Below are 14,267 nucleotides of genomic sequence, written 5' to 3'. Positions count from 1 at the left end.
CTGGGTGCCAGGGCCCCCAAGGCCCAGCTCAGGAGTTCCGGGGTCTGCCATGAGGGGTTGGGGGAGGGGTGGTGTTCTGCAGCTCCAGGGTGGACCGTGCCTTTCTTTCCCTCTTTGGTGTCTCACAAACACCCTTCCGGGCATTAGTCAAAGGTAGCAGACCCTTCCTGGGGCCCACCTCCGGCCAGGGGCTAACCCAGAGGCCAGGGTGCACCCCTGCCCACGGGGCTCTCAGCCTGGCCGGAGGTGAGCCAGCACATCAGCGGTTCCCAGACGCACAATCTGTCCCGTGTGCCAAGGGCAGAATCACTAGAGAGAGCCTGGGTTTAAATCCAGACACACAGGATTGAGGTCCCAGTGCTGCCATTCACTGCCTGTGACTGTGGGCAGGCTTCCCCCACATCACAGGACTGTGTGGTCATCTCTAGAACAGGCCATCCCGGTGCCCACTGTGGGGCATCGTGCAGGGAACATGGGAGACGCTCCTCGAAGCCTGCCCGCAGCAGCTGCGGGTCTGGTGCCCAGCTGTCCCCCTGGCCTTGTGGTGCAGTGTCTGTGGCTCACCCATGCCCCCAGCCGGGTGAGCTTTGCCTGCATCCTGGAACCTGCCTGCGGGTGGGTGGGCCCTCGAGTCAGCGGCAGGTTCCTCTGCGGCCTCAGTTCACACACCAGGTCCAGCAAGTGCCCCCTCCTGGTGGGAGAGACTCCTGATCCTTCCCAGCTGGGGGATGGCTCAGCCATCCTGAGTGGGGTTCTGGGTCCTGGGGTGCCACCTGCCTGAAGGAGAGGGGGCGTCCGGGGAATGGCCGAGGCTGCAAGGTGCTCGACACAGGTGCGACCCTCTCTTCTCTCTGGGGGCACCCCTGCGCCCCCTCCTGCTCCAGCCCACTTGTGCACATGCACAGCCAGGGTCTCCCAGCTGGTGGTCCCAGGACCCGCCCCCATCTTTAGATCCTCCTACAAGCGAGGCTGCGGGGAGGGGGAGGGAAGGCAACCAACCTTCTGTGCCCCTGCCCCTCCCCCCGTGATGTCAGCTCCAGGCTCCACAGTTGGGTCCCCAAGGGGCCTGGCTCACCGGGGCGCACCTCTTTGTCATTTACACAAAGCCTCCATTGGAAGAGGGTACTCTGGGGGAAGCTTTCTCTCCCCACCCCCACCCCATTGCCCGTTACGGAGGAGCAGACAGCCAGACGGACAGGGGAGGCCCAGGTACCTGCCAGGATAGGGAGCCCCTGGGGCGTTCCCCCACCCCCACCCCCCAGCAGAGCTCTGACCTCCGGGGAGGCTCAGCCAGTAGAAGTGTGTCCCCATCGGCTTCCAGGCCAGGGAGCCCCGGGAGGTCTTCAGAGGGGCCTGAGACCAGGACTGTCTTAAGCCTGGGTTTTTATTTCAGTATATTACCCACCATGTGATTTTAAGGCATCCAGAGGGGGCCCCCACCACCATCTGCACGAGCAGGTTGGGTGACCGAGGGGCAGGAGAAGGGGCTCAGGGGGATCCAGGCTGCTCTGCTCCACCAAGGCTGGGCCCAAACAGGTGAGACAGAGGGCGGGCAGTGGGGGACCTGGAGGCCAGGGAAGCCGAGGGTCTGGTGGGTGGCGCTCCAGGACACAGGCCTGAGGCCCCGGGCAGGTTTCCGAGTGAGACCAGGGATCCAGGCCTGGAGCCCACGAGCGGTCCAGGCAGGATGATGGAGGGTCCTCGTCTCCAAGGTGGCTTCATTGCAAGCAGGGATTGGGGTCAGAGTCCCCGTGTGAAGCAGGGCTCGGCGGCTGTTGGCAGGCTCCAGGCTGGGGCTCTGCAGAGACTAGCTCCTGCCTCGGTTTCTCCGTCCACAGCAGGACTAAACCAGAGGTTCCCGGAGGTGCCTGGGGTGTCAGCCTGAGTCTGGGCCCACCCCACCCCACCTCTGAGATCTGTGGCCAGGAGCATCCTCCCAGGCCACGCCACCACGAGGTCGCACCTGCCAGCAGCCGGCGCAAGCCGGGGATCACTGGCTTGCCCCTCTGGGTCCTAGCAAACTGCTGTCTGGACGGCGAGCATCCTGGGCCAGCAGGTGGACTGTGGGAAGCCCCATCCATCTTTAGACCATGGCCGGTGATGAGGATCTCATCACCCACTCTCAGAAGAAAGTGGACAAGGGCCGGTGGAAGCAGGTCCCGGTACGCACCCCTTGGTGTCTGCAGGAGGCCACACGCTGGCCTGTACCATCTTAGGAACAGGCACTCAGGCCCCCGGGGTCTTGGACTCCAGCGGCTCAGCTGGAAAGACACCCTTGGCTCCGCCTCGTCACCTCCGGCCCACAAATCGAAGCCCTCTCTGCCCTTTTCTTCCAACTTCGTCAGCAGAGCCTGGAGTTGGCGTCAGCCTCGGCTGGGTCACTTGCCCTGGAGCCAGGGCCTGGTTCCCTGAATCCACGTGGCCGGCCCAGCCTGCCCTAGCGCCCAGCCCTTGGCCACCCGGGGTGCGGCCGGCGCTTCCAAAACCATCCGGATGAGGATGCACGCCGCACCCCGTACGGGCAGCGCCATGGCCTCTGGTCTCTGCCCAGCCCTGTCCTGGAGCAGACCCGGGCTAGGGGGTGGGGGAAGGGTGGGGCAGGGTGGCCCTGTGTCCTCGAGAATGTCACAGGGAGGTCCCCTTGGTCAGCGGAGCCACAGAGGAGGGGGCGGGCATGGCGACTGCTCTTGCTGGGCTCCTCTGCTGGACGTCCAGCCGCCATTTTTGGTGGGCCAGTACAAAGATGGGCCCTGTGAAGCTGTCCAGACCGACACAGATTGGCCTTGTCCTCTGCCTCTGCCGTTGCCTCCTTCCCTCGCTCACGGGGCGTGAGGGGGCGGAATAACTAACAGGCGGAGCCCCTCTGGGTGGGGGCCTTTGTTCATTTACTGGTTGGCAGACCCTTCCTGGGTGCCTGTGTGGCCCATGTGGGTGGTCACCGGGGCAGGAAGCCTGGCCCTTCCTTCTAGGCAGCTCAGGTCAGCTGGTGCTCGGCCAGCATGGTGTGAGAGTTGGGGGCAGGGGGGCAAGTTCTGGGTGCTCAGAAAAGAGAGCAGCTTGTTACAGAGCATAGAGGTGGAGATGGGAACAGGAGGGTGAGGCTTTGAAGGATGAGTAGGAGTTTGTGGCTGGAGCAGGACCTGGCGATCATGCCTTTCTGGGACGTAGTGTGGATGGAGGTGCGGGAGAGCATGGACTGTCTAAAGAAGGTGGGCCCTGGATGCAGGGTGACTGAGAGGATACCCCGTTAGGACAAACTTGTCTGCTCTGCTGAGGAGCTGGGCTGTGACGTGGGCAATAGAGAGCCACAGCAGAGTTTACCCAGGCAGAGGTGGGAGCTGGTGAGGAGAGAAAGGATCTGCACGGGTCCCCGGGCTCACACTCAACTAGAGACTCCTGGACACTGCCCCCACACAGGAACCTGGGAGGGCAGAGGCATCCACCTCCCCTCAGCCACTCAGCCACCCAGGGAACCTGCCTCTGCTTCCAACTTCGGAGAAGGACCTGAGGGCCATGCTCACATGGATGGCAGGGGCCGGGATCTAGCCTAATACCCCTTCTTCTAGAAGCTTTCTTGATCCCCACATTCCATGCCACGCTAAGTCGCTTCAGTCATGTCCGACTCTTTGAGACCCTATGGACTATAGCCCACCGGGCTCCTCTGTCCATGGGATTCTCCAGGCAAAAATACTGCAGTGAGTTGCCATGCCCTCCTCCAGGGGATATTCCTGACCCAGGGATCAAACCCGTGTCTCTTATGTCTCCTGCATTGCCAGGCGGATTACATATTGCCTCCCAAATTTCCTCAGACCCCACACCCTGTCCTTCCGTTCTCAGCCCTGGTCACGACTTTGAATGTGGGACTGGACCGTGGGCTCGGGGCGGGCAGAGGGCAAAGGCTGAGCAGCCAAAGCTGGCCTCCCCTCGAGGGCCCCCCGGGTGCAGGCAAGCTGCCAGGTGCTTCATTCTCAGTGACCCCACGCGCCAGACCACACGCCCACCTTTTCAGATGAGGAGACCGAGGCCGCGGGAAGTGAAGAGACACCGGCTGGGAAGAGAGCAGGGAGCCCGCCCTCTGCGGGCCTGGGGCGGCCCCACTCTGGAGGACTTCGTTGGGGTGGAGGGCTGCTGCAGTCACAGCCCCCGTGGGGGCCCCAGCCGAGCCTCGGGGTACAGAGAGGGGCCTCTCCTAATCCCCCAGGGGAAGAGGGGCTCGGGGACTCCGGTGTCTGCTCCCCCACGCTTCTGTGTTCCGGTTCTCTTTCTTACCTTCCTCCCTCCATCTGTCGCTCTCGGCTCCCCACCCTGAGGGTCTCTCTGCCCCCTGCTGTCTCCCCCCTTCTCTCCTCTGTTTTCTCTCTCTCTCTCTCTGACTCAGTTTCTCTTTCCTCCATCCTCCTCTTTTCCCGGATATGTGCGTCCCTCTGTCTGCCGGTGGGTCTCTTCTCTGCTCCTATCTCAGTCCTCCCCTTCCCAGTCCTCCTGCCTCCCAGTCCTCCTGCCTCTCAGTCCTCCCCCCCTCAGTCCTCCCACCTCTCAGTCCTCCCCTTCTCAGTCCTCACCCCCTCAGTCTTCCCCCTCCCAATCTTCCCCCTCGCAGTCCTCCCGCCTCACAGTCCTCCCCTCCCAGTCCTCCCGCCTCTCGGTCCTCCCCCTCGCAGTCCTCCCGCCTCTCCGTCCTCCCCTTCTCAGTCCTCCCCCTGTCAGTCCTCCCGCCTCACAGTCCTCCCCTTCTCAGTCCTCACCCCCTCAGTCTTCCCCCTCCCAATCCTCCCCCTCGCGGTCCTCCCGCCTCTCCGTCCTCCCCTTCTCAGTCCTCCCCCTGTCAGTCCTCCCGCCTCACAGTCCTCCCCTTTTCAGTCCTCACACCCTCAGTCTTGCCCCCTCCCAGTCCTCCTGCTTCCTCGTCCTCCCACCTCCCCAGCACGTCCAGCCCTGTCCGAGTAGGGCCTGCTCAAAGGCCAGGGGTGTCTCTCAGCCCCTTTGTCCATCACCCTCTGCTTCTGTTCCCACTGCCAAAGGGCATGTCTCTGCTGGGCTTCTTGGTTCAGCTTCTGTAGTGTAACCTCTTTGAGGCCCTGAGGATCACAGGTCACCAGCCGGCATGGCCTGTGGTCTTCTCCCGACCAGTTCGGCCAGGCATAGTGGCCTCGGGGGCCTCAGGGCGGGCGGGCCTGGACTGGGGACCCCCAGAGAGCCAGCTGCGGCTCACGGCAGCGTCACGTAATTACGACATGAAAGTCCACGATTTCCTCTGTGTGTTGGCAAACAGCGGCTGGCTGCTAATGCAATCCTTTCTTTTAATGGATTCTTGAATTCAAATGATATGTAATTAAGCATAATTAGCCGCGTACCCATCTCGGCTTGTACTGCATGCCACGTGGGGCCGCCTAGGATCTCATTAGGAGGCATCTTCTTTCACGGGCCGATTTCTGGTTCCCCCTCGGGGTGGAGTTGGTTCGACTGGACAGTGAACCTGGGCTGGGGGCTGGCAAAGGTCCGAGGTGGACAGTCCTGCGGCCAGTCCTGCGGCCAGCTGCCCCCAGCGAGGACGGGAGATGAAGACTGGGGGCGGGTGTTTGCTGGGAGAGGTTCCGCTCTGCTTTGAGGACGCCCTGCCGCCATCCCCCTCCCCCATCGCGGTGGAGAGAAAGGTCAGGGATCTGCCCTTGAGGGGCGCACAGAGAGGGCACAGGGGGTGTCAGCACCTGGGCGGGCATGGCCTGAAGACATCCCCCTCCCCCGACAGCCTCCTCCTGAGTGGGGGCTGGGCACCCCCACACATCGGTGAGCCGGGCCTCAGGGCCGCCCTCCGCGAGGGAAACCCGTAAGGGCGCTTCCATGCAGTGCAGAGCTGCAGCCTCGCACACACCGGCTGAGCACGAGATGGGACGTCCGCTCAGGTCCTGCCTCCCTGCCACCCCCACCCCCCGGCCCCCACTGCAATGCCGCCCCACCCCCCACCCAGCTCACTGTCTTCCCTGTACCTCGCACGCCGATGGGTCTCCATACATTCATGCCATCTGTCTGCCCCCCACCAGTCTCCCTGCCTGGCCTGCTCCCAGCAGCCTGCCACTGGCCATGATCTCCATGCCAAATCTGCCTCCGGGCCTGCCCCCTCCAACCGTGTGTGTCTCTGTGTGCCTCCCGTGAGCACCCCCCATCCAGAGGCTAGGGACTGCATGCTCGGAGGTGTGCCAGCTCACTGGTGGTCACCAGGTGGGTGAGGGGTGGAGCTGTGCTGTGCTCAGCGCAGCAAGGAGGAAACCGAGGCAGAGGGGCGGTTTGTCGTGGTGGGTCTGCTGCCCGTTCAGGTGCTCCGTCTCCATCTCTCAGGGCCTGGCTCCCTGTGCCCTGGGCCAGGCCGCTCCCATCTCAGGGGGAGCTGCCCAGAGAGGAGTTCCTCACCCGCCTGCTTCAAAAAGACCTGAGCGAGGGGGGCACCCCTCAGTATGTTCAGGGGAGGGGTTGTCTGCCCTCTAGGAGGGCCTGGGCAGAGAGCCCCGAGTTCCAAGGAGGAAGACCCTCTTACTGGAAGGGCTGTCCGCAGAGACCCTGGACCCACCAGGAGGCCATGAATGCCCCTCCCTGAGGGGATGGGAAGGGAGGGGCCCTGGAGGGCAGACGGCCAGAGCCGTTGGCACGAGAGCCTTTGCTGGGGAGGCCCAGGAGGCAGTGGCTTGAGGCTTGTGGGCCTGTGTTCTGCGTTCTCTTCTTTTCACAAAGTTTTAAATATGTAGAAACCATTCTTATCTCGAGTGCTGTACAAAAACAGGCTGCTGGTAGGGTTTGATCCGTGGGCCACAGAGAAGGACCGCCACGGTAGGAAACAGACACCTCTTCACGTGCGCTTGGGCTTCCCGGGTGGTCAAGAATCCACCTGCCAACGCGGGAGGCGCAGGAGACACGGGTTCAATCCTGGGGTTGGGAAGATCCCCTGGAGCAGGAAATGACAACCCACTCCAGTATTCTTGCCTGGACAATCCCCGTGGACAGAGGAGCCTGGCGGGCCACAGTCCACGGGGTCGCAGAGTCGGGACATGACTGAAGCAACTGAGCATGCACACACAGAACATGTGACTTTATATGAGACTTTTTAATGAAACTTTCACAGTAAAAACACCTCAAGTGTGACCCTACGCGTGTTTTACACTTGTCAAGTGCACTGAACGTGAATAGTGCGATGCTCTTTCCACCATGAACCACCCCCGCGATCACCACCTGGGCCAAGGTCTAGAACACTGCCACCCCACCCCCAGGAGGAAGCCGGCTTCTGGCCTCTGCCCAGGAGCCTGGCATCACCCACTCCGGAACTTGACATGAACAGGTCCTCTGGCCTGGATGCCTTGAGCCCAGCTTCTTCCACCCGCCGCGATGTCTGTGGGGGACAAAGGGCAGACCTGGCAGCCTGGGGGGCTCACCGTGGGGGGTGGTGGTGTCCTGGGCCTTCCGGGCCTGTGCACGTCCTACCCTGTTGATGGACATTTGTGCAGTTTCCACCTTTTTTTCTATTACGACCGAAGCCGCCAGAACATTCCAGCACACGATTTTGGTGGACAGGCCGACGCCCTTTGGTTGTGTTGCCCGCCTAGAGGGGACTCGTGGCTCACAAATAGGTGCCAGCACCGTTGTCCAGGGTGTGTGCCACCTACAACTTTTGACAGTTAACAAGCACGGATTTCAGCACCGACACGGGGTAATTTGGGTCTTAAATTCCCGTGTTCACTAGATGTTTGGATCTGGCAAGAGCGAAATAATAATCCCTTAAATACCTCCACTGACGCAAGAGTTGCTGATCCTGCGGGCAAGGGTGAGGGTCCTTGTGTGCTTGTCCCTCTTGAGAAGACCAGGAGTGATGCCCAGTGCCTGCTGGCCCTGCCACCTGCAGGTGGCCTCTGCTTGGACTAGGCGCTGCCCACGGGGGCCTTCCTGGAGGGGTGGGAACATGTGTTCCCACGCGCCTCGAGGCTCTGGCACCCAGAATCGGGCCAGGAGTCAGAAGAACCGGGTCAGATCTGGGTCTGCCCTCCCTGCTGTGTGACCTCAATCAAGTCTCTGAACCTCTCTGATCCCCCATTTTCTCACCCGCTTCCACCCCGGGGACAGAAGGAGAAGAGGATGGGAGATGGGTGAGGGCCGTGCCTGGGGGGCAGCGGGGGTCACTGCAGCAGGCAGAGAAGTGGCCTCAGCCCGTACAAGAGGGTGGGCAAGTGAGCAGAGGTATCCACACTTCCTGCTCCCACACCCCTGCCCCGCTCTCAGGCCTCAGCAGCCCTGGGCAGGAGACCTCCAAGCCACTGGGCTGAAAGCTCTATGAAAGAAAATGTGCCTAGGACGCCCCTGACGGTCCAGAGGTTAGGGCTCCGCGATGCCACTGTAGGGAGCACGGGTTCGATCCCTGGTCAGGGAGCGAGGATCCCACAAGCCACATGGTAACTCACCGCCCCTCCAGCCCCCGCAAAAGGCACCTTTGCTCAGTTCAGCTCAGGTCAGTCACTCAGTCGTGTCCGACTCTTTGCGACCCCATGGACTGCAGCATGCCAGGCCTCCCTGTCCATCACCAACTCCCAGAGCTTGCTCAAACTCATGTCCATTGAGTCGGTGATACCATCCAACCATCTCATCCTCTGTCCTCCCCTTCTCCTCCTGCCTTCAGTCTTTCCCAGCATCAGGGTCTTTTCCAATGAGCCAGCTCTTCGCATCAGGTAGCCAAAGTATTGGAGTTTCAGCTTCAACATCAGTCCTTCCAATGAATATTCAGGACTGATCTCCTTTAGGATGGACTGATTGGATCTCCTTGCAGTCCAAGGGACTCTCAAGAGTCTTCTCCAACACCACAGTTCAAAAGCATCAATTCTTTGGTGCTCAGCTTTCTTTATGGTCCAACTCTCACATCCATACATGACCACTGGAAAAACCATAGCTTTGACTAGACATACCTTTGTTGGCAAAGTAATGTCTGCTTTTTAATGTGCTGTCTAGGTTGGTCATAAGTTTCCTTCCAAGGAGCAGTGCCTTTAATTCCACGGCCTTTACTCAGGATGGCCATTTTAGGGTCAAGTGCTTTTTCAGTATCAAAACTTTCCAAAGGGGTAACCTGACTTTTAGGATGTTGTCAGAACCCACTTCAGCCACTTCTTCCTGGGGGCGTCCGAGGTGGTGGCCCCGCTGCTGGGGTGGATGCGCTTTCATGCTTGCCTGGGGCGTTTGGCTCAGACTTTGGGGTGATGCCAGCGGCAGCCCCTCAGCGTGGGAAGCTGCATCGGGGTATCCCCCTCACCCCTGCCATCAATCTCCAGCCCACGAGCAGTGGGGGTGGGGGGTGCCTTCCTGTCACCAGGGCCCCACACTCCAGTTGATAGCCCACCCTCTAGGCCACTCCCACAACTGTCAAGGCTCCAGGGGTCGTCCCCGGGAGCCCACCCTGAGCCCCTGCCCCCTCCCGGGACCAAGGCTGCAGCCCCATTAGTTCCCCTTCCCCTCTCACGTCTGCTGGGAGCCTGGCTCAGCCGCAGCCCCTGCACGGGGTCCCCTGCGGCCCCGCGGACACCCACCCTCATCGTGTGGCCTCACTGCCCTTGTTCTCCGTGTCCAGCGGGGCCTCGGGGAATAGAGGAGGGCACAGATGCAGGGTTTGGGTGGTCCTCGCCTCCCAGATATCAGCCGGAGAGCAGCTTTGCGAGGAGCCTTCCTCTGCTGGGTGGTGCAGCCTCTGGGGGTACATGAGCCCCCCACCCACCCCGGGGTCTGGGTGGGAAACTCGGAGCAGGACGGAGCTCAGGGCCCCACTGTCCGGGGCGTGATGCTTCTGCTGGCAGCATGGATGGAGCAGGGGCCAGTGGCCACTCTGCCACGGGGCTCTGAGCAAGCTGCCCACAGGAGGGGCTCAGGGAGGAGTCCAGGCAGAGGGAGGTCTGGGTGCTTCTGAGTGGGGGTGGCCGGGACTGGGGCATGGGGAGGACAGGGACCGCACCAGCCAAGGCCAGCCTGGCCTGATGGGACGCAGAAGGGCCTGGAAACCTCCCGAGGGTGAGGCCGGGCCTGTGCTGGATGCTGGGAAGGCAGTGACCTCAGAGGGTTACCTAGGGGTTACTGACCGGCTAACCCTCCGTCCTGCCCTCCAGGCCCAGCGACGAGCACCACCCGGAAGTCAAGGCTGATGGATACGTGGACAACCTCGCAGAGGCCGTGGACCTGCTGCTGCAGCACGCGGACAAGTGACGGGCCTTCTGGGAGGGCCCCGCCTCCTGCCACCCTGCCCCGTGCCCAGACCACCCAGGGTGCTGCCCTCGGCCCTGGATAAGCAGGCAAGAGGGTGCCAGCCAGGCTGTTCTGGGCCCCTGAGCCACCAGTTCCTCCTCTGTCTCCCTCTACCGACCCTCTCCTCCCCTCACCCTCCCCAGACACATCTCCCAGCCTCCTGGGGGGAGTTTGATCCCCGCTGATGGCCCATCCCATCTGTTTGTCCCTCTGGAAGTCGAGAGGTGGGCAGACTTGTTGAACGCCCACACCCACCCTCCATTCACACCACGTCCTTTAAATGTGCTACCTGATTGGACTCAGGCGTTTGCCCACTGTCTTTTAGTGAACAGTCCCTGCGCTTTAAGGAGGCACCTGGAGGAAGCGGGGGTCTCCCAGGCACCGTCCTTGTAGGCAGAGCTGAGCCAGCCTCCCCGGGACAGCCCAGCGGCTCCGGCCCCCACCTGGTGTCAGAGTGGGCACTCAGCGCTCCCCGTGCACCTCCCAAACCATGCAGCCCCTCTCCCCATCCCATCCCCTCTGGAGCCAAAACAGAATGGCTCCCAGGGCCACTCTGCCGTGCTTCAGCGTGAGAACTCTAACCTCTGGATGCCAGGTTGTGGATGGAGGGTACCTGCTAGAGCCTTAACGGTAGACTTGTCACCCCCAGGAAATTAATGGTGAAATAAACTCCACCCTGACCTGCAGTGACTCATGCTCTAACTGCTCGGGGGCTGGGAGGACCGTCCCTGATCCCACCCTGGACTTGAACCCCTACATGTCAGAGGGCCCGCGCCCCGAGACACCTCACCTGCCTCAAGCCCTTCATTCAGCAGAGGGGGGACACTGAGGCCCCATGGGGACCAGGTGGACAGGGCAAGCATGGGCCTCCGCTCAGGGTGGTGAGCTGCAGGCTTTCTGAATTCACCCACTGCCCCGGTTTCAGGTTTCAGAATCAGTCAGCAGGTCGGATAACTTGATTGCTCTGTTTCTCCCCAAATCCACCCAGAAGCCACTGACAGATCTTGGGAGACTTCTCATAAAAGAACTCATGAGTCCTCCAGAACAGGACTCCCGTGAAACAAAGGCAGGTGATGATAAAACGTTCTGCCTGAATCCGAGTCCCCTGGCCTGTTAAATCAGGATTAGAAAGATGGTGCTGGGTCTTCTCATGGAAATGAGAGGTAACTGGTTAGGCTCATGGTGTTGGCTTGCAATGGAGGCAGGGCGTTTGGCCTATCAGCTGGAAAATAGGCAGATGCCCTGCCCCTGGAGGGGGTCCCCTAATCCCAGCTCTTTAGGCGATGAGCTGGGTGCTGTAGGCAGGCACGAGGTGGCTGCAATTCACCGGGGCTCGGAGGGTGACTGTGAGGGAGCGGGCCCGCAGCCTCCCATTTGGCTTGTTCCCTTTTTTCATCTTGCCCTTTTCGTGGGCCACCCTTGCCCGCTGTCCTCGGCAGGGGCCTGCAGCCAGGGTAATGGGGCTCTGGAGGAAGGTGGCTGGTGGTTCCCGCTGCCCAGGAGTGGGATGCAGAGGGTGTCAGAGGAACAGCAGGCGCAGACCCCTGCTTTGGGCAGAGAACATACCACCTCCTGCCCCAAGCTGTGGGTTCAGCGAAGTGGACACTGTTACCTCCCACTTTTACAGGTAAGGAAACTGAGGTGCTCGAATCAAAGTCCGACTCTGCATCCCAGGCCCTTTCTGGTCCTTTCCACAGTCCTTCCATGGGGGGTGGCCTGTGGTGGACCCGGTGGCTGTGACTTCCCAGGCGAGGGGCGCCCTGACGTCCTCCCCCGGAGATGTAGTGTCTTTCAGGATGGAGGGCCAGCCCTACTCTGGGGGCACCGTGTACCGCCTGAGCCTCAGCCACTTTCTGTGTGTGCTCAGTTGCTCACTCGTAGTGCCCAACTCTTTGTAACCCCTGGACTTTGCAACCCCAGGCTCCTCTGTCCATGGGATTCTCCAGGCAAGAATACTGGAGTGGGTTGCCATTCCCTTCTCCAGAGGATCTTCCTGACCCAGGGATTGAACCCAGGTCTCCCACATTGCAGGCAGATTCTTTACCAGCTGAGCCACCAGTGAAGTCCAAGACCCTGATGCTGGGAAAGTTTGAGGGCAGGAGGAGAAGGGGACGACAGAGGACGAGATGGTTGGATGGCATCACCGACTCAGTGGACGTGAGTTTGAGTAAGCTCTGGGAGTTGGTGATGGACAGGGAGGCCTGGCGTGCTGCAGTCCATGGGATTGCAAAGAGTCGGACATGACTGAGTGTCTGACTCAGTCATGAACTGAATAGACAGTAAAGAATCTACCTGCAATGCAGGAAACCCAAGTTCCATCCCTGGGTCAGGAAGATCCCCTGGAGTCAGAAATGGCAACCCACTCCAGTATTCTTGCCTGGGAAATCCCATGGACAGAGGAGCCTGGTAGTCTACAGTCCATGGGGTCGCAAACAGTTAGACACGACTGAGCAATTAACACATAAGATGATAAAAGCAACATGTGTCATTGTAGGAACATCAACAGAAAAGTTCAGACAGGAACCAGAGCCTCTTGGAGTCTGACCGCTGTTAACATTTGGGTGCATTTCCTTCCACATCGCTCCACGTGAAGATAAATGTTTGAACAGTTGGGATTGCACCGTACGTGGAGGGTGGTCCTGGGGTTTTTTTGGGTGTTGATTCTTTCACTTAAGCCCGAGGAGTGTTACAAGCCCTGTCTGCACGTGAGGAGGCTGCTCAGAGGCAGCCTACGTCCTGGTGGCCCACGGATGGTGCCCCTGTTGGCTGCGGGTGGCCCTCAGTTGGGCCGGACCCAACGGCAGAGCATTTGAGCTGCAAGCCCCAGAGCTTGTGCTTGAGGCAGTGTCCCCTGCTGCCCCTGGCCCTGGTGAGGCACCAAGGGGGCTGCTGAGCTGGGATGTGCTGAAACCAGATCCGAGCCCTGCCATGGATGTAGCCTGAGGAGGATGAGTAAGGAGCTATTAGGGCTGTAGCCATCCAGGGCCACTCTGGGGGAGCCTCCTCTGCCAGTCATGGGAAGCATGAGGCAGGGTCTCTGGGCCCCTGGCCTTGGGGCTAACAAGGCTGCCAGGGGAGGGCATGGGGCTCCTCCCACCCCCAGCCTTGCCTCACCTGCTTCGTGAACTGCACGTTCATGGGCCTGTTTGAAAAAGGAAGAGCTGCTAAACAGAAAACAAGGAGAGTCTGGGTGGGGTGCTCTGGTGGCTCATTCCCAGGGTTAGGGGGCGTCCTTAGGACCTAAGACATCTCTAGCCATAGCCTCTGTGGTCAGAGGACGTGGGCCAACCCTGGCTTCTTAGAAATTACACAAGCCTCCGTAAATTTGTCCCCAAGGCTGCAAGCATCATGGTCTCCTGAGCTTGGTGAGCAAAGGGTCCGTGACTTGGGGGCCAGGCACAGGAGCCCACTCTGGGCTGAGCTGTGTGCACTGCTGACCCCTCGGCACGAGCGGTGCAGACCTGAGCTGTGCATCCTCTGCGGGGCAGGGAGGGCCCAGCCTGTGTCGTCTCCCGGGGTACCCTGGTGGGCAGGTGGCCCTGCACCCGGCAGGACTTTCAGGCCAGGCCCTCTATAGCGTCAGGGCCGCGTGGCCCGGCCTGGGTGCTGAGCTGACATGCTCATGACAGCTCTGTGACAAGCAGGTCCCTCAGTGCTCCTAACTTGGGGATTACAGCAGGGTGCGGTCCCTGGCTCCTGGCTGGAGTGAGGAGCAGAAGTCCTCCACCCAGAACACACACGCACTCTAATGACTGCCCCGGAGCTGGGGACCCCCCGGATCACAGCTGTGGCCATGGCCAGCCCTCCCGTCAGTTGCTCACAGCCTCCTGCACCGGAAGATTTTGAGAGCACTCAGCTCTCCCCCCACTTTACAGATCTGACCCTGGGGCTTGGAGGGGACAGAAAGGCCCCAGGCTCTGCCTGTGCCAGCCCAGAGCACAGGTGCAACCCTCCGATCCGTCACCCCCAACCCCCCAACAGAAAGCACACAGCCGGCTCACAGCAAC

At 61.0% G+C, this 14,267-nt stretch overlaps 1 protein-coding gene across 4 annotated transcripts in view; it reads left to right on the top strand.

Moving 5' to 3' along the window:
• The window catches only part of LHPP (phospholysine phosphohistidine inorganic pyrophosphate phosphatase), a 127,814-nt gene extending 116,868 nt beyond the window's left edge, over positions 1-10,946 (top strand). Inside the window, exon 8 of one of the 4 annotated variants that reach the window (XR_003508836.1) lies at positions 10,125-10,190. Coding sequence is in view for 1 of the 4 variants with exons in the window: in XM_027528675.1 (XP_027384476.1) it covers positions 10,125-10,221 (97 nt within the window). In the remaining 3 variants the exon portion in view is untranslated. Of the gene's footprint in view, positions 1-10,124 lie in introns of all 4 variants that reach the window. The other 3 variants (XM_027528675.1, XM_027528674.1, XM_027528677.1) reach the window with 3 other exon arrangements.
• The last annotated feature ends 3,321 nt before the right edge of the window (positions 10,947-14,267 follow it).

Source organism: Bos indicus x Bos taurus, chromosome 26, assembly GCF_003369695.1.
Source record: "Bos indicus x Bos taurus breed Angus x Brahman F1 hybrid chromosome 26, Bos_hybrid_MaternalHap_v2.0, whole genome shotgun sequence".
Lineage (NCBI taxonomy): Eukaryota > Metazoa > Chordata > Mammalia > Artiodactyla > Bovidae > Bos > Bos indicus x Bos taurus.
This window is presented reverse-complemented; position numbering and strand designations above follow the sequence as displayed.